The sequence below is a fragment of the Protopterus annectens genome, chromosome 3.part1 (genome assembly GCF_019279795.1).
Source record: "Protopterus annectens isolate FY-2018-M chromosome 3.part1, PAN1.0, whole genome shotgun sequence".
NCBI lineage: Eukaryota > Metazoa > Chordata > Ceratodontiformes > Protopteridae > Protopterus > Protopterus annectens.
The window spans coordinates 732,057,146-732,077,998 of record NC_056732.1 but is presented as its reverse complement, the minus strand read 5'-3'; the positions used below and the strand labels follow the sequence as shown (position 1 = coordinate 732,077,998).

Below are 20,853 nucleotides of genomic sequence, written 5' to 3'. Positions count from 1 at the left end.
CTGTACTCATCCCTCATTAGACCCATTATAGAATACAACTTCCCGTTTGGTATGTACCTCTCAAGACATCTGCAACAACTGGAAAGGCCGCAGAAATATCTCACTAAAAGAATCACAGGCCTAAAGCAGATGCTTTTATGCTGACCATCTAAAAAACTCCAGCTATACTCTGTCGCATATTGTCCACTCAGAGGCGATCTCTGTTTAACATACAAGGCCATATCAAACCCAGGACTGTTGGACATGCTACACTTAAAGAAATCCCAATCCCTCAGAGCCAAATGCTCCAGGGATCTAAACCTTGTCATCACAATGAACAAAACATGCTGGAGGGATAGGTTCCTGACCCAGAGACTCCCCAGACTCTGGAATAGACTGCCCATACATGTCAAGCAGAGCGCCTCTTTAGCCCTCTTCAAAAGGAACCTTGACAATTGGATGGGCGATAGGAAATTCACCCCGGGGATCACGTCAGTCGCCCTGCTAGACAGGGGTCCAGGGAAGTAAATAGTATGGGAAGAAATAGCAAGGGAATTGTTATTGCTAGGCTTGTATAGGCCCTAGGGCCAATAGCCTAGTACCAACCTATGAACATGGTGACTGTATCTAGATGGCATGCAATGATATTACCTGCTGCATACACAACAACTGGGGTGGTGTTTTCCAAGGTAAAAGTTACTGAAGGGGAATTTAGAGTATTCCCAGCAGAAAAAAAATCAGAATGAGGCAGGTCTCCTTGGCAACAAATTGGAATCAGCCTGCCTTAAACTGCTTATTAGGAGTGTTAGTGCAGAGAGTTAGATTTCAGATTCATGTGGCGTGAGCTAGAGCAATCTCAATTAAGACAGAGGTGGGTCAGTGTAACTGAAGAAGTTGGAAGTAGTATTCTGTCCTAATGTAAGAACCCTGCTAGTTCTTTAATCTTTAAGAAGGAAATTCTAACCTAAAGAAAGAAAGAAAGAAGCCCATGCCTCTTGTTTAGGTGGATAATTTCTTCTTTTCTGTTGACTTGCACAGTAAATCCAATATTAACCTTAAGTTAATACTGGTTAATATACCAGTGTTGCTAAAGGACCTTTTTAAGCCTAGCCATGCATCCCAAATCTCTAACAAGTTCTGATACCCTTGATAAGTGTAAGCATCGGCCTGGGAGATGAACCATTACAGGTTACCTGTTTGCATATTTTTATTTTAATCTGACTGAAATTCACCTTCTTCACTGTCTTGTAGATGCTGGATATAACAAATGATTATAACTGTGTTTATACTCTTCTTATGCATTTATTACTTTCAGATGTAGATATACCTTGTTTACTGTTACTGCATTATACACTTTTATTTACTGCATTTGCATTGTATTACCTAATTTTTTGTTTGTTTATTTTCACTGCTGTACTTGTCTGTACCTGAGCAATGACTGAAATAGGTAAGAAAACCAGCTCACCTACTCAGTAAGTGAATTATAAATAAATAAATATAAAACATGTAGATTTGCATGTCAGGTAGTGTGCAAATGCATTCAACTGATGCTACATGAATCTTCTAAAATGTACATTTTACAGTTGCTGCGGATCAAACTGTATGAATTTAATGCATAGTATAACCAAAGGTAACAAGCTCCAATAAATGATATTTGAGCATAACAGAAGTGAGCAGAGGCATATATAAGGCTCTACATGTAGTAGCTCTGTGAACAGTGAGAAACTGGAACTCTTGTCAAGTCATATTTGGCTGCTACATGATTTCACATTTCTGCATATCAGTACTATGAAATACTCATCTATACACTATAACTTTTAATTCTTGTGTACAAATTGTAGATGTATTACAGAAATCTGGTCTTTTCTGCCACTAAAGTATGACACTAGTGTTGCTACAGTTCATTCATAAATGGATAATTTGGGGTCATATGGTATGAGTTTCATGAAAAGGACTTAGTAATTATCACATCTAACACTAGAATCAATATATATAGCACAGTTGTGTCAATTATCGTTATTATAAATGAGCCCACATTTTAATTCAGGCATATATCCATACTCCAGACTTTTCAAAAGTGTCTTTAAGACTGTGGAGAATCCCAAATAGCATAAAACTGCTGAACATAGCTTTACAAAATGCTTGGAGATCTTAAAGTCTGACCATGTGTACTTAAAGCACTATAAATTAAACTCAATATATAAAGTATTACTCACAGAGTATCAGAGTCTGGAATCAGAAGTTGGCAAGGCATTCCTCCTGCATATGCTCTGAAAGTTTAACAAACAAAAATATAAATAGTCACTTTCTGGAAACGGTTTTATCTTTCTGACAAAATTATTCTCTCATCAGCTGTTTTTCTTTATGTAACTTTTTAGATTATACAATGGCATATTATTCAGACATTGGAGTCTCAAATCACTTTAAGCAGACAAACTGCATTATATTACATATTATTGTCCATCTAGTTGCCCCTTTCTGTTATAGTTAACTTTATAATCCATTTACTCTGCACCCCCTTCTCACCACCATCCGTACTATGTCTTCCTGATAGCATTACTAGACTTACAGTCTGCTGGTTCCTCTGGTAGAATATGCCATCTATGCACTAACCTTTTCATATAGTTGTTTTTCCTTATGTCCAGGTTGAATTTGGTGCCAAAATCTGGAAAGTGTACTCCTTTCTTTTCAGGATGAAACACACACACTGCCCTCTTTCTATTTTCTGTACCTATACCCTGTCCTCCCTTATCTTAATTCTCTTCCATCTTGGTGTGAACAAATCCAGTTTACAAGCCATCAAGCTTTGTATCCCCTCCCCCCACTCCATTTGCTGTTCTTGTGCCTTTCATTTGTACCAGTTCAGCTAATTGGATCATCTTGTTCCTTCATATCCACTGTGACAAGCACTGCAAGATCTTTGTCTTTCTTAATGTTGCATAAACTATTCCCTTCAACCCACCCCCACTTGCTGGCACTCTTTTAGAATGTTTGATCCCATGGTGTAAGATTCTGAGCTTTGCAGATATCACCCTTAGCTGCCACTTTTTAGCCATTCATCCAGTACTTTGAGGTTGTTTTGTAGGCTACACCAACCTAATATTCAACCATTGTGTCATTAGTGAATAGAGTGACTGCAATCATAGAACCTCTGGAGTTATTCATTGTGAATATGCCAAAGATTACTGAGTGCAGGATAAGCCCCTGCAGGACTCTGTTAGCAGGGCCGGCCTTAGGCATAGGCAAACTAGGCGACCGCCTAGGGCGCCATACAGGCCGGCCTCAAAAGGGCGCAATTGTATACATATTTATCATAGCGGATCGGAGTTCTACTGTGAAATGACCCCTAACCGGGAAAGCCGAAAGACAACAACAACAACATTTATTTTCAAATTCCACCCATTCGCCCATAGAGGCTAGGCAATTGTGCCCTCCCCCAGTTCAAGCACGAACTTGTTCTTTTTTTTTCTATCCACAGTAGCACAGCCCCTGCCTAAGCCATCTTCTCACTCATTCCCTCCCCCTGTATGATGTATAGGCTTGATGTGAGTGGCTGCTCTTATGGAGCATTATTCAACCTATCAGTGATGATTTTGCACCACTGACATCACGGCCACTGATCCATTGAGCATATGTAAACAGCTAACTCCCGCCTCTTGTCCCTTCCTTCATTGACGCGCTAGAGAGGCGGGTGCAGCTATTGGCTATCGGCGATCACATTTCTTGGAATCTGTGGACGTGAGTTAGCGTCGTTTTGTTTGCCTGGTTCAATGATTTCTTCCACGTGGGCTACTACGAAACGAATGGAGTGTTAAGTTTTAATTCCAACTTTTACACAGGCGGCTAGGAGGTAAGTGAGGGATGGGGTCCACCGGGGATTTATATTTGTGAAATGTGATGTACGTTTTGCTAGTTTCTGCTGTCCTTAAATCACCTGAAACACCACAAGGATTATGCAAAAGTTGTAGATTATAGCTGCATCTGGTGAGAATTGTAGGATTTTGCATGGATCTTAACTCCCCCCCGGCTGATGTGTGTAATGCTTTAGCAGCCTAGTGGTACGTTTGTGCTTCCACTATCACACAAGACTATCCAGCTACCTTTCTTTGCATACCTTCTTGCCCCTTAGAAAGAGTAAGTCCACCTTTAGACACTAACATCAGTCTAGGTGACTTCTTTCAGCACCTGGGTTTAGCTAGTTCAACCCAGATTGCTGGGGCTGTGCTGAGGATTTTATCCCTCTGTTCTGCGGAGCTGGTTGCCTAATGTACATTTTAGCAATGATTTTGTCTAGTCGACAAGCTAACGAATTATAGCAAAACAACTGCCCATGCATTTCTGTTTGTTGTGATTTATTGCAAGACAGTATTGATGCTTGAACAAGCCCGTCTCTTTTCTTCTCAGTCAAGTTTACATTGGTTTAAAGTGTGTTGTTTGAGGAAGAGCTCAGCTGTTTTTATAATTGGTCTTGAGCTCTGGTGTCTGTGATTTTTAGCAACAGAGAGACATACAAACCATACTGTCTTTTGAGGCTTGTTGTATGGTTGAGCATCTAATCTGTGCATTTAAAATTTTTTTCTCACTTCGGTATTTCTTAAATGTCTGAGTCAGTGGGAGAAAAAATATTTGGTTTTTGATTTCCATGTGTGAGTTTTAAAACACTGCAGATACTTTAATTGCTTATTAGCTCAATAAATAAGGACTTTTATCAGGTATTAATGATGGCTGTATTGGTCCAGTAAGTGGTACTGCATTTCTTTTAGTGCCCTGAATCCATTCAGTCTAGTGACTGCATGAGCCTGATTAAAAAAACAAAGTGCTTGGTGAATTACTCCATTACTAGATTTATAACATGTTTTGTATGCCTTGGTAAGATTTTGAATGGGATTAGTAAGAACTAGTGCATAGGTTACATTACTCACCTTGTCTTGTTAATAGGTACTTCTGGCACTCAATTACTCATCTTTCTTTCATCCTACAAAGTCTTTGGAATGTTGTTTGTTTTCATTATGAGCATTCATGCATAAATTTGCTTTTTGCAAGTATGGCTAGAACACATTTCATTTACGTATGACATTAAAACATTGTTACATGTGGTTTGTCACAGTTTGAAAACAGAGCTGATAATGTCTCTTTGAAGTACTGATGTCCTGAAGTATAACAAAAAAGTTGCCAACATGTTTTATTGTGTCCATTTTGGAGACATGGAAATACTGGGGACATGAGTGATGGCTTGGAAAATATTCATGAAATTAGTAGCCTCTTACAAATCAAGTCTTTGCATTAGAGGCCTTGGCTGTCTAGGAACACACTATAATCCTGTATATGAGCAGAGATGACTATCCCAGACTGGATACAGTGAGTTAAATGAGCTGTGTTTTATTTGCTGTTAATGTTCCTGCATTGCACTTCATTTTGGTTACCATAGATCCCCAGCCCGAGTTGGAAACAGTCGAGGAAAAAGTTCATTTTGTACAAATGCTCCACTGTATGGGCTTTACAGTAACATGATCTTTGGCTATGCCACTCTGACTAAGGCTCATAAACTGTAGAGAGCAGGCACTAGTAGCTGGAAATGTAGTCCAACTAGGATTAAGATAACAATGTACTTTTCTTTTTTAAACTAAACTGTTAGTCTCATGATGCAATGTCCTGCCAAAGAGTATGTTCACCTCTTGTCAGTTTATGTGAAAATATTTTGCTGACTGTGGGTTTGAGGGTTAATAATTGCAAGAAGGGTAAGTGCTGATTAAAAGGTAAAAAGCTGCTGCTACACTTAGTGTTCCTGTGTTTTTATGGGGCAGAGGATTTCTGCTCATTTCAGCTTCTTTGGAATATTCCACAGTGTTATGTGGCAGTGTAATGACTTATCTGTTCAATTTGTACATCGCCTCTGCTTATTTGTAGTACAGTCCCTCAGGAACCCAAACACAGTTCCCTTGTTTGTAATGATCCAGACTAAATTGTCACCAACCACTGCCCTAGGTTGTTCGACACTGGTTCATTTTATATGTTTTTATTCACTAAAATGGGAGCCAGTGGGTACATTTTCTACCCTTCAGCTACTCTGTACTTTCTTCTTTTCCTTTCATTTTCAAGGTGTTCATAGTAACTAGCATAAATATTTGGCCAAGCAAAGAATCTTAATAAGAGCCCCCCCCCTCCATCCTGTATGATGGAACAAGACCTGAGAATATAGCCTCCATCTTTGTACCACATGACCTGTTTGGTAAGTAAGGTGAACACCATTACAGTACCTCCCACCCCAGTCCTAGCCATGAGAGGTGGTAGATGATGGCACTAAAATCTGTCACCATAATTGGCTTATTTGGTCATCTGATTGTTTCTGTAAACTTATTTGGCATTTAATACTAATGCCAAAGAACTGATCCGTTCCTGAGCTGTCCTCTGACAATCCTGATATTTTCAACCATCTGTGGGCGTGGCTCAAATAGGGGTGTTCCTTGAGTATGGTGTGGGTGGGGCTTAAGGGGGCACCAGATAAGTACTTCGCCTAGGGCGCCGTTTCAGCTAAGGCCGGCCCTGTCTGTTAGCCACCTCTATTTGCAGACAGTGACCTCCCTTGACCACTAGCATTTGCTTCTTTATTTTTAGCCATTCCTTCTTCTCTCCAAACCCACACCTTGTACTTTGCCATTTACCTATTAGAGATGCAGCAGAGTCAAATGTTTTACTAAAACCAAATTACAACATATCTGCTGGCTCTGATGTTATCTAGTCACCATTCTTCACTTTAGGGTCAGATCCAAACCGGCATACTCAGAACATAGCTTAGCTCAAGCTCCTCCCCTCCCATAATGCTCTGCTGCCCTACACTCCCTCAGATCTTGTTTGTCGCTCAATCAGTCAGATGCAGATTGCTCATCTCCTCTTAGTGTAAGTGTTTCTTTGAAAGGTTTTTTAATTTTCTTGTATTTTTTCTGGGTGTAGTGTTAGTAGGTCGATTCTTACCCTTTCTTCTTGTCTCTTTCTTGGGGTTTATGTTTCTGCCTAGTTTCTGTGGTGTAAGTAGTTCGTTACATTTAAGTTGTGTGTGAGTGTTTTGGATGGCTTTATCAGGTTTTTCGAACTTTGGCTTGTTTTTTGACTTTGTTCATTGTTTCCCGGTTCAGTTATGTTGGATAAACCTTTGGGTTTTAATAGGTGCTTCTCTTGTGGGCGGAAAAGACCTATTTCTGACTCACACTAGGAGTGCCTTTACTGTCTCAGCGGTGACCACCTCAAGGTGGAATGCAGCATTTGTGCCACTTTCAACCCGAGGGCTTTGGTTGACCATCATAACAAGCTCCTTATTAAAGGTTTAGTCAGAGGAGGCCCCTTGGTCACTGGTTCCCCAGCCAAGGTGGGCTCTTCTGGGGCTAGAAAGAAGCTTTCTGTTGAGGAGACCCTGACCAAGCATCCCAGGCTGTCGGATCCTAGGTCTTCGGATCCAGCTCCAGCCAGGGCAGTTTTGAATCCAAGATCTTTGGGTCACAGATCATCCAGGGAGTCCACTCCTGGATCCAAGGGTTTGGACCTAAAGCCCTTGGATCCAGTACTTTTGGTGCCCTCTCCTGGATCCAAGGATCTCAGCTCCAGATCTTCGGATCTGAGGGTAGGCACCATACCTACAGATCTGACCCTTTTGGATCCGAGGGATTTGAGAAGTATTATTTTGGATCCTTTGTTGAGTTCGATTCCGATTCGGTCAGATCCGAGAGTCGTGCTGGAGCCGATTGTAGTGGAGGATCTTCCTTTGGATCCATTGCCTTCTAAGCAGGTTCTGTCTTCTCTGGGTAGGTCTCATTCTAGGGAATGCAAGAGATGACACTCAGGCTCCAAGTGTGACTCTCCCAGTAGGTCCTCCATCTCCTCCCGATCTTTCAGGAGTGCCCTCCTATGGATATGGACAGGATGATGCGAGTCTTTTTGAAAGCTCAGATGGAGTTGGGGCTTCAGGTTTCTCCAGCCCACAGGTCGGGAATCCAATTTCACACTCCCCCTTCGATTGCTCCTCATCTGAGCATTAGCTTGGATTCTCAGGGACTCTTGAGCAGAGTGGAGGCTAGGGGAGCTCTGGGGACCAGTTTGGGACCTTCCCTGATGGGATCGGTGGGTGGTACTGTTTCTGTTCCCCCGGAACAGACCATCCGGCCAGTCTGGCCTGTCGAGCTGGAGTCTATGGAGTTGGATTTGGGCCTGGGCTTTTCAGACCAGTCTCTTCCTCTGGGTACCTCGGCCTTCAACCGTTCTGGTCCGGTGCTGTCCGGTGGAGTGGCAGGATGGGTGGTTCCACCTTCTCTTCTGCCAGGGTTTTATCGGTGCAATTGAGGGATAGAACCTCTTCTAGTCCTTCCGCTTTCTTCCGATCTTTCTCTGCTATCAGAGCTGCCTCTCCCGTGCATAGTCATCCTACCCAGCCCCAGTTTTTGAGTGGCTTGTCTCATGCTGCTTATGGTCAGCCCGTCCGACTTAGCCTCCAGGGGGATATCCCCTCCCACAGGTGCCCCCTCCTCTTCTGAGTCTTCCCTGCCATCCCTGGTGGAAGAAGTTTGCAGGAAGAGGACTTGTAAGAGGAGACATATTGACTCCCCTATGGAGTCAGTTTCTGAGGATATGGATGCTGATGAGGGGAAAGGGGCCCCAAGATCTCTGCCAGATGACATCTCCCTTGGAGACATACTTGAGATCAAGGCCAAAAGCAGTTGGTCTACCCAAACCACATCCTTGGAGGAAGCTTTTTTTCTGGAGGCTTTTAGTACAGGGCCATCTATCTCCTGGGTGGTCCCCCCCTGCTGATCCTCTCATTGATCTTGTGGCCAGCAGGGCTCAGAAGGAGCCAGGTACCATGGAACCAGTGCCCAAGAAAGCAGACAAGTTTCCGAGCCCTCCATCAGATAGATCCTTTTGGTACAAAGTGGTCCTGGCTGATGCTATTGTGGTGGCCGCTGCCACCAAAAAAGAACTGGCAGAGCAGAGTTCTTCTGTCAATCCACCCAATCGTGAATAAAGGGCTATGGACAGATTTGGAAAGCAGGTGTTTGCCTGAGCTGCTTTTAGCCTGTGAGCATTTAATTATCTTGCGCATTTCACCCGTCTCCAGTGGGATTTGATAAAGGAGCTATCTACTTCCCTCTCTGGGTCCATGTCTGAGGAGGAATTTAAGGCAGTTTCTCTAAAGTTGTCAACCCTTCATTCAGTTGCAAATTTGTCCAGGAGGCTAATTTACAATGCTGCGGGTATGTCAGACTCTCTAGTCTAACAGTATCTTAGCTGACTTATTCACCATATTCCATATTTAGCATAGCATCATAATCATTGTTCCAAACCAGTATCTGAGTTAACCTCCTCAGGAAGGTTTAGGTCTCAAAAGATCAGAATATCTCCTATAAGAAATTCCCTCTGAATCTGTTCCTTGGACATAATATAAAACTTAGCCTGCTTAAGCCACAGTAATCCCTGGAATCCACTCTGGACCTCTTAAAGCAATATCCCAGAAAAACACTGAATCTTTTTAGTTAAATACGCCAGGAATTCAATGTCTGTGATGCTTGAGTCTTTGAAAGTAAGGTTTCTTTTGGACAGTTTCACTCAAACTCAGTCTAATATGGATATGTCTACTCAAAAACACTTCTACAGGTGTCTATCCCATAATACAATTTAGACTTGTTCTGTTCTGTAAGAGAAAAGGCAATACTTTGGTTTCAGTTTCAAACTTGTGTTTTTGAGAATTTCTTCATATCTTTTCTAAATGTTTGTCAGAATAATAGAAGTGAAAGAAAAATATTAGTTGTCATTTGGGATTCAAACCCAGGAATTCCAACATTCCATGCTGAGTTCTCTGCTTCTGAACTAAAGAACCCATGTGTTGCTAGGTGTTCTGATGCTCTAGTAGAATGAACAATTCCTCTAGCACAATTCTTCCTTCTCTGCTATGAAATCCTGACTGACTTCCTCTGACATAATATATTTGTAGATATTACTGATCTCATATATGTTGTATTAAAAAAAAAAAAAAAAAAAAATTTATATTGTCTACCATTTTTTCAAACAATGTATTAATACACTATATGACTAGATACTATCAAATTTCGTATTGAAAGTCATTAACCATTTACTCAAATATTTTCTTGTTTTGGATATTTTTTACTCTTAGATGTGTATTACCTATACTAAAATCTTCTTATCCTTTATGCTTAATGCTTTTGTTTTATGTGTATTTGTATTCTCTAATCTTGTTTTAACCAATGGAGCTTTTCTCCCCGGGCCTCCACTGAAAATGGACATTGATCCAGCTGGACTAGCCCGGTCAACAAATGTAAAATAAATAAATAAATAAAATTCCCACTGGCATAAACTACATGCTGTTGTCAATAACATCAATTTCAGGTAAACTATAAGTGCTAAAACATTTTCTTAAACAACCAGTGTTAATTTGAAACATGATTGCATGCATACAAAATAGTTTTTATCTGTTTTAAATAGCCATGCAGTACTATAATAAATGCATTATTCACAAATGGCATGAAAAAATAATGCGCAGCCTTTTCCAATGCTATTCAGAATTTCCTGTGGGTGTAAAAGCAGTTGTCTGTATGTGTGATCTGACACTCACTCTTTATACACACTCTCAATCTCTTAATCTATTTTAGGCTACCAGATAATTTTTCTAGCTAGTGTTTTCATTTAAACCATGCCTCAGTGACATGTAAAGAATTCTTCCAATACCATTCATCTCAACTTCCTTGGAACAATTACTCTGATACCTAATAGCACACAACCCTTTTCCACTGAACATTCACATATTCTTTTATAAAACATTTTCAAAATTTTATCTGCTTTTCTGGTTTTGAAAACATTAGGGAATTGATGCTTTTTGAATAAAGATCCAAACCTTTTATCTGAGCAATTCATAAACATAAATCTGCATATAAACAACATGCATCAACTCAGTGAGAATAAGAAAGATTTCTGAAGGGATATTACCATCAGAATGCTGGAGGTGTGAAGATGGGTGAAAGGACTTGGGATTCATATTTTTCGAGATGAAAGAAATTTCAGACGATAATAAAGACTTACAAAGATTGTTAAAACCTAATACTTGTGACAGTTCATGGTAAGTTGTAGTTATGTTATCAAATCAGATTTAACAGGAATGTATTTAAAGTTTTCTTCATTAAGAGCATCCATGTATTTTCTGATTATTTCTTTAACATTATCTAAAATTTCAAGTAATGAAATTCCACAGAGAATCCATTAGCATTATTAAGACTACTGGAAGCTCACTATTTTCTTTGATAGCTATAAGCTGATAATATTATAGCTTTTGCAGCAGAACAACACCCCGAGGGAAGTATGACCCCAGAGCAGGGAGAGGAAGAAACGAAGGTTTCAGGAATAAATGAGTCCCTTGTATTTAATATATCGAGTATTGTATTAACAAGAGATCAGACTCGACTATTAGAGAAAGGAATGACTTTCATAACCTCCTTGCGTTCACCAATGAGTGAATTTAGCCTAGATCTAAAATATTTTGGGAGAAATGTGACTCTAAGACATCTCTTTGGCAATATAAACAATGAGGAATCTCAAACTAGAATTGGATATAGGAAACCAAGTATGTTTGTCCCTATAAGTCATCCAGCTGTAGATGCCTTCATGCGATTATGTGAAAATGAAGTGGCTGAATACAGACAGCAAAAGGGAAGTAAACATTTCCACAACTTAACTCTAAATGAGAAGAGAGCACTATTTGAACTACAGAATATGAAGGACATCATGATTAAACAAGCTGACAAAGGAGGAGCAATTATAGTTATGGATATGTCATTCTATGATACCAAGATGAAGGAGATGCTAGCAGATATAGCCACCTACAGGAGGACTGATAAAAGAGAATCGAATACCATTATACAGTGTACAAGACATGCTTTATGACAAGCTCATGAACAGATCGATAAGCAAAGAGCTGTTTGACTTTTTTGAAGTATGTCATCCTACTATACCTAGCATCAATGGAATGCCTAAGATGCATAAGAATCTACATGACTCTCCGATGCAACAAGTCATTTCAGGAAAAGGATGGATAACTGAACCCCTTTCTATTTTTATAAAAGGGGAGTTAAAGAAATTGCTACCTCATGCACCTGCAGTGATCAAGGACTTGGCTGAGTTCTTAAGTAGACTTTACAAGAAACTGCAATAGAAGAATACTTGTAAGAATTTATTATTGGTAACAATGGATGTGAACAGTTTGTTCACGTCCATAACCAATGATTTGGGGATTGAAGCGATCAGAGACTTTGGCATGAAGCGCAAAGCAACCAGTGATATCTATTTACTATGTAGTCTCTTGGAATTGGTCTTATATAACAATGTGTTTCTGCATGGTAGTACTTACTACTGGCAGAAGTCGGGGGTAGCGATGGGAACTCCATGCGCAAATAGTTATGCCAATCTGGTCCTGGCAAGATGGGAAGAGCTATGGAAAGTGGATATTAACAACAAATGGAATAGAAACATAGTTTTCTATAATTGATTTGTGGATGATGTATTTCTATTATGGGATGGCGATTTAACCTTCTTGGAACATTTTGTACAATTTTTGACCAACACAACTTCATTTTTGAAGTTTGAAGTGACATCTTCTAGTACGGAGATAGAATTCTTGGATGTTAAGTTAATGTTAGATGACACAGGAAGCATCAATACTAGAATGTATAGGAAACCTGTATGGCACAATCATTTACTACACAATACAAGCATGCATCCCAGGTATATTCTTGACAACATAGTGACTAACTAACTTGTGTGTCCAAGCTCTGCACAAGGGATGAGGATTATAGGGAGGAGCAAATTAAACTTATCAATGACTTTAATAAGAGAGGATACAAAGTCAAAGAGACACAGACCAATGAAGCAACTACCCTGGAACTACACTCTCAGAGGGGAAGACCCTATTTTTTGGAGCACGGTGAAACAGTTAAGATCATGCAAAAGGAGGTAAAGTCCAATCTGAGATGCCAGTTGACATATAGTACTGACAGTTTTGCTATTCATAATACCATCAGAAAATTTTGGCCAGTGCTAACATCTGACAACAAAATTAGGGAAATTGTTGGAAATCAACCCAGCTTTTCTTTTAAGAATAGGAAAAACTTAAAAAGACTATTATGTTATAAAACAGAAACTGAAGCTATTTCTGAAGACATTAGTTTTCAGATGAACAGGAGAGTTGGTACATTCAGATGTGGAAGTTGCAAGGCATGTTTTCATATAAACATCTTGAATACTTTTACACATCCCCTGACTAAGAGGAACTATAAGTTTGAAGGATTTGCAAACTGTCGGAGCAAGAACATTATCTATGTGGCAACCTGCAGTCTTTGCAAGGCATACTACATAGGAAAAACTAATCAAATGCTCAAGGAACGTATCCTAAAGCACTTATCTGACATAAGAAAAAAAGTTACCAGCAATGCACTTTATATGCATATTAGTATAAATGACAGTCATTCTTTCAAGTTCATGACACTAACTAGGCTTCATGAAACACCAAGAGGTAGGGATTTAGTAAACCAAACAGAAATTGAAGAGATGAAGTGGATAATAAATTTGCAATCAGATCAGTCACCATGTCTGAATGCATTTGTCCCTTTAAAACCTGCACTAAAAGGGAAAGCTCTTCAGCACTCAAAATGACATGATTAAAAGGGTGTGTATGCTGCTATGGTTACTAAATGCATTTAAGTGAGTGAACACTAGGAAATGAAGGTATCTAAGAGGAAGTTTCATTGGCAAACATTTAGGATTTGAAAAAGGTATTATACCGAAAGCGCTTATCCGGTTTATGAGCCAGTGTGTTTATTTTATTTTATCTTATCGTATATTTTAATTAAAGTTTTCAAGTTTCAAGTGTTTTTAAGTGGAATTAGTGGCACATTTGTTTTTGGAGGAATATTATAGCTCTTCTCCAAATTCCATGGGAAGGGTAAGTAGAATGCAGAAGGAAAAATGTTAGTGTATATCTTTCATTTCTAATATGCTTTTATAACAAGATGGATTATTGAATGTTCTTCAGTATGTATCTGTTGATTTGCTTTGTGTCAAAAATTAGCAATTGTTTGCCTTTTCGGCTTTTCCCGGTTATGGGTCACCACAGCAGAACTCCGGTCCGCTAATGATTGGCAGTAGATTTTTATTGTGCCGAGTTGTCAGCCCGATGCCCAAACTTCAGCAAAGGCACGCCCATTCACGTATGTCTTTCGGAGGCCACTTGACTGCAGGGAGGACATGCAGAAAATTAGCAATTAACACAATAAAAAAAGTAAAAAAAAAGATTTGTTCTGTCTAGAAAGCTCTTTTATGGAATTCAGAACTCATACCTAATATGCAAAGTCATAACCAAGTAGTGATGAGATGTTAGTTATTAAAATTAATACTGTAGTGTTCATTTTATTTTTTCAAATAATTATATTAATTTTAATACAGTTACAATATGTACATATAAAGAAGAAATGAATAACAATAGACATTTTTCAAATCAACAAAAAATTAACTTCAAAATTAGTCTTCATTATATTTAACTATTAACACCACCAATCTTTCCTAAGAAGGTTTTATAATATAATTTTCAGATTATAACTTCTTTGATTATTTTTCATTAGTACATTGAATAGTGGCTAATTCTATGAAATCATTGAATAATGGAACTGAATAGATTTCCATTTTCTAGCAACAACTTTTCTAACAACTGCTAGGAGACCTTAAAACATATTGATTACTACTTACAACAGACAGTATTGGAGCATTTACCAAAACTGCTGCTCTTGTAAGGTCACATTTATCTGTCAATATTGCCTTAAAGAAATTATTTATATCCTTCCAATACTCATCAGCTTTTCCACAATCCACAAATATATGCATCTGATATGTTTTGGTTATTTTACCACATCTTCAGCATTTAGAAATTTCTGACTTAATCATGATATTTGGAATAGTGTAATAAAACTTCTATGAATATATTTACTTGAGAAAATTTTCCAATATAAACTTGAACATGATAAACAATAGATTTTAAATCAAAATTCTGTTTTTTTTTTTTCTTCATTGGATAGTTCTACTCCCTCTATTGGGGCAAAACATTTCAAATTCAATTCTCAAGGTTATTTTATTGTTAATAATAATTTTATAGGATTTATGGGCACCCCCCCCCTTAATAATAGATATTAAGTATTCAAAAATGTTAGGGAAATTATGTTTTTCATTATCATTCATATAACACAACCAGCCTTTATATTTTTCAAGTGTACTATGCAACATTAATCTATGCATATTATCCATACTATATTTTCCCATCATTTGTTTTAATGTTCACTATGAACCATTATGTAAACAATCATATCAAAGTGTTATATTTTTTATTTTTAAGAAGTAACATGTTATTAAGGTTTTGACTTTCTACAAATTCTGATGTAAATGCAATTGGGAACAATATAAACTCCATTTTTAAGTAATGGGAAACTTAACAAATAGTTTCTAAAAATGTTCAGTATAGTCATCATGTAACTTGAATCCAATTTTACTTTTATATTCTCGTATATATACTTTTTAATAACTATAATAATTTATATTTATGATTTTGTCTTTACAGAAATCATTATATGTAATGATTTTTAATTATTTTGTTCATGCACACTTTTCTATTTAATTGTATAATGTGGACTGAACCAAAGTGTAATAGTATTTGGAATTATGGCTAAGGAGTAGGATTCTAAACCTGGAAAAGTCATCCCAACATGTTCCCTTATCCTTATATGATTTTTATATGCAATTCTTCATTTTATTGGTTACCACAAAAATAAAATTAACATTTTTTTCTAATTTGTATTAGCTTCCTAACTGGAAACTTGGCAGTTGATTGTAATATATGCAATATTTACGTAAAACAACCATTTTTAACATAATTAATCTTTCATCAAATGTAAAGAAATAGTTATTCCATTGTTGAATTGAAGATTTTATTAATCAAAAATATTGGTAAGTTAGAATTAATTAGATTAGTGTCTGAGTAAATATTTATTTTAAGAATTTAATATTTATACCCCAATCAACATTAAATTTATTTTTAATATTTGCATCTATAGTTTGATTAATTAAAATAGCTTCAGATGTATTATGATTAATATGCATTGCAGAAATTAATTTAAGCCAATCTAATTCCTTATTAATTTTAGGGATTGACTTGTTGATATCACCTACTGATAAGATGTCATAAGAAAATGACTGTATTTTAGATTGAAAATCTTTTTTAAGATCAAAACTAACTTTATTTTTGTTATATTTAATACCAGGGTTCCTATAATATAATCAAAGATATAATCCTTTGAATGCGTCTTGATCAATCTTGAAAGCACAAAACAGCAAAATAGTGAACTGGCATATAAGCGATTTCATTCCCCTGGGAAAGAAATTGCTTGGCCTCCTCAGTTACTTTGTCATTTTCCTCACTGTAGTGCGATCTCAGAGTTGATATACTTAAGTAGGGGGGTTATGGAGGGCACAGCCCTCCACTTCGGGGGTGTGGGAGGTGAAGCCCCCCACTTTATGTAATGTTTTGAAGTTTTTATTTTTATTTATTTATTTATTTTTTTGTGGAACAGCGATATTTTTATCTGGGGAAAAAAATCACTGTTCCAAGTGTTCAGGATTGTAAGCTTTCACTTACATGGGGGTCGATAAATCAGCAATATTATTAGCAAATGGTTATATTAATAAGACAAACAGTAGTGGGGATAACTGAAATCCTTGCCCTGCATATTTAACAGTTTTAATTATCTGTGAAATAAACAAACCTGATTTTACAAATGCTGTGATGCCTGCATAAAGTTTTTTAATTAAATCTACAGAAATTTTTGAAATCTACAGTTTCTTTTTCCAATTGTTAGCTAGATCTATTAGTGTGATTACTCTTCACAAATGCTAATATGTAATTAAAGAAGGTTGATCTTTACTTATAAGCATATCTAGAATTCTCTCAATCCATTAGTAATAATGTTGTAAAATGTTTATCAGCATTTAATAATGAAATTGTCGCATAAGAGGTAGTTAATGCTGTAACTTTTCCTTGCTTAGAACATCAACATTTGTGCTGTAACAGAGACCTGATTCAAGGCAACAGAAAGCACCCCTACACTACCAGGATATAACTCATTCCACACCTTTCAGCCCCAGAACTTGGACTGAAGCTCCAAAGGCAGTGGTGTTTCCATATTCATAAAGGATGTGCACACCTCCAGACTGGTAGCCAAACTGAACACATCAGAGATACTTCAGGTGCAGCTAACATTGGGTAAGACAGCGATTCAGATTGTAGCCTGCTATAGTTCCCCAACCATGTCCGAAGACTCACACTCCACGTTCCAAGCACACTGGAGAATATTAGGGTCCAACCTAACACTCTATTACTAGGTGACTTCAACTACCCCTCCATTCACTTGGTAAACTACTCACAAAAAATCTAGATCCCTCAGAACCACAAGGGCGGGAGACTTAAACCTTGACACGGTTATTAATAGAACGTGCTGGAGGGACAGATTCATCACCCAGAGACTCCCTATGCTGTGGAACAAAATCCCGGTACATATGAGGCAGAGCACCTCGCTGGCCTTGTTCAAGAGGAATCTTGACCAATGGATGGGAGATCGCAGATATACCCCAGGGATTACTTCAGTGTCACTGCTTGACAGAGGCACAGCAAAATAATAGGCATAGTTTTATTCAAACTAAAGGGGTGGCAAAAGCCACATAACTATGGGCTAGGCTTATAAATGCCTTTGGGCAGATAGCCTAGTATGAACCTATGAACCTATGTACCAATACACTTGCCCAACATTTTCTGGAGTTCATTAATTCCAATGCCCTGGACCAGCTATTTCTTACCCCCACTAGAGGTGCCAACATCCTTGACCTGGTCATTACTAACATGGGTGACCATTGCTCTACACCAGTAGTCAGATCCTCCCTGGTTAGATCCAACCACAAACTAATCACCTTGGAATTTTACATCCTCCCCCCTCCGCAAAGGTAACTACCATGAAAAACTTCTCCAAAGTTAACTTTCTGTTCCTAAAAACAGAGGTGGCAAACTTCACAGCAACCATGCAAATGGAGAATTGTTGTATGACTGCCGAATCATACACCAATGTACTCTATGAACACGTACACAAATGCATGGATCTCATCATACCCACTAGAACAAAGATACTCTCCTCCAAAAAAAGGAAGTCAATCTGTTGGTCCCCTGCCATAAAAAAAACTCTACAACAGAAGGAGGAAACTGATGCAGTATAAGGTGAAGTCCCAAGACTGGAAAACTCCCTTATCAGCCTCAACAAAAAGTTGAGATCCCTCATCAAATCCTCTAAAGCTAGCTATGAAAACAGAATTTCAGCAGATAGTAAAGACAACCACAAGGCCTTCTATAGTTATGTAAAGAGTCTCCACGGCAATACTCAGATTTGCTCTGAGCTACTGCACAGTGGTTCCTCCTATACCAAGCCAACAGATATTGCCAGTATACTGGCTGACAGATTCAGTGTCAACTTTACCCCCTCTCTTCCCCACAAAGGACCAATCACAATACTATTAGATTGCCAGGCACCCAGTATTACTGCTGCACAGGTTAAAACAGCACTGTCCAAGGCCAAGAATATAGCTTCTATGGGACCTGACAATATCCCTGGTTGTGTTCTACATGAACTACAGAGTGAACTGGCACCTCACCTGTGTGCTCTGTTCAGTCACAGCCTCACCTTAGGCTTTGTCCCTACCGAATGTCGTACTGCTACAGCCGTCCCTCTCCACAAAGGAGGAGTGACTACAGACCTTGGGAACTATCACCCCATTAGCCTGATGAGCCTGATATGCAAAGTTATGGAATGCATCATCATGAACCTAATAAACAAGGATATAGGGAATCTCCAAACTCTGGATCCCACACGGTTTGGTTTTGTGAAGGGTAGATTGTGCCTGTTCAACTTGGTTGACTTCTTTGAGTCAGTCACTAGAGCTGTGGATGAAGGCAAGGTGGTCATACAGCCTACCTTGATCTGGCCAAGGCTTTTGATACTATTCCCCCACTCAGGAATCATAGAAAAACTCACTAAGCTATGCATCAACCCCTATATCAATAGGTGGGTTGCAAACTGGCTCACAAATAGAACCCACAGTGTAAAAGTAGCTGACTCCAAGTCAGACTGCCAACTAGTCATAGAGTCCACACAGGGTTCAGTCCTGGGTCCTCTCTTGTTTGGTATCTACTTCTCTGAAGTCCATACCAAGACAAAGGGTCTCTGGCTGACAAAGTTTGCAGACGATTGCAAGTTGGGAGCTGCTATTAACTCCCCAAGTGATGTTGACATCCTACAGAATGGCCTCACTGAGACCAATGACTGGTGTCAGAACCATGGCCTTAAGCTCAATGCCAAAAAAATGTGTCGTCATCCCCTTTGGGAAAAACCCACTTCCCATGAATTATCACATTGATGGTAGTTCACTGAACACAGAAGGTGTTATAAGAGATCTTTTAACACAGGTTGACAGCAACCTCTCTTTTGATCACCACATTTCCACTGTGTTCAGACAGTCCTTCTATATGGCACATTGACAGCAACCTCTCTTTTGATCACCACATTCCCACTGTGTTCAGACAGTCCTTCTATATGGCACATCTCATTACTAAGGGTTCTGCATCCAGGAAGAAAGAGGTCATTGTCTCCCTCTACTCTTTCCTCATTAGGCCAGTCATCGAGTACAGTGCCCCATTTGGCATGTACCTCATTAGACACCTGCAACAACTGGAGAGGCCACAAAAGTACCTCACAATGAGGATCCTAGGCCTTAAACACTTGTCCTATATGGACAGACTCAAAAAACTCCAACTATTCTCTGTCTTATATCTCCTACTTAGAGGTGATCGCTGCTTGACATACAAAGCCATGTCTGACCCAGCTCTGTTAGAAATGCTACATTTAAAGAAATCCCAATCCCGCCACACCTCATGCTCCAGAGACCTCAACCTCATTACTGCAATTAATAGAACATGCTGGAGGGACAGGTTCATAACCCAGAGACTGGTCATGATATGGAATAGACTTCCCATACATGTCAAGCAGAGTACCTCGCTGACCTTCTTCAAGAGAAATCTTGATGAATGGATGGGAAACAGAAAATTCACTCCAGGGATAACTCCAGTGGCTCTACTCAACAGAGGCACTGGGGAACTAAGGTCGGGTGGCACTATGACAGGGAAATCCTATGGATAGGCTTGGAAAGGCCCCAGGGCCATTAGCTTAGTACACACCTATGGACCTATGAACCTATGAGGGAGAGATTATGCCATGGTTTTGTATTAGTTAAAAAACATCCCCTAACAGTGAAATTATTTTATTTGGTCCTCAAGAACAGCAGCAGATTCTAAGTGAATATTCTTAATAAATATAATATTTATTCACACAATAAATAATAATACGAAAATCTTGTCGCCTCACAGTAAGACACTGTCGGGTTCGATTCTAAGCTAGAGCGTCTTCTGCGTGGAGACATGCGTGAATGGGCATACCTTTGTTGATGGTTGTGCATCAGGGCTGGTAACTCAGCACGTAAAAATCAACTACCAATCATTAGCGGACCGGAGTTCCGCTGTGGCGACCCCTAACCGGGAAAAGCCGAAAGACACAATATCAATGAAAATCTTGTAACATATATATTCCCAAGCGCTTTCATCTCTGTTGAATCAGAGACTTTATCAAGGTTACCAGATTGCATTAGAAGCAATTAATTTAAAAGAACAGATCCACCCCTTAATTAACATCA

At 38.8% G+C, this 20,853-nt stretch overlaps 1 protein-coding gene across 1 annotated transcript in view; it reads right to left on the bottom strand.

Moving 5' to 3' along the window:
• The window catches only part of PKHD1L1 (PKHD1 like 1), a 1,597,738-nt gene that overhangs the window by 1,454,509 nt on the left and 122,376 nt on the right, over nt 1–20,853 (bottom strand). Inside the window, exon 9 of the mRNA XM_044066249.1 lies at nt 2,196–2,249. Within this exon, the coding sequence (XP_043922184.1) occupies nt 2,196–2,249 (54 nt within the window). The remainder of the gene's footprint in view (nt 1–2,195; nt 2,250–20,853) is intronic.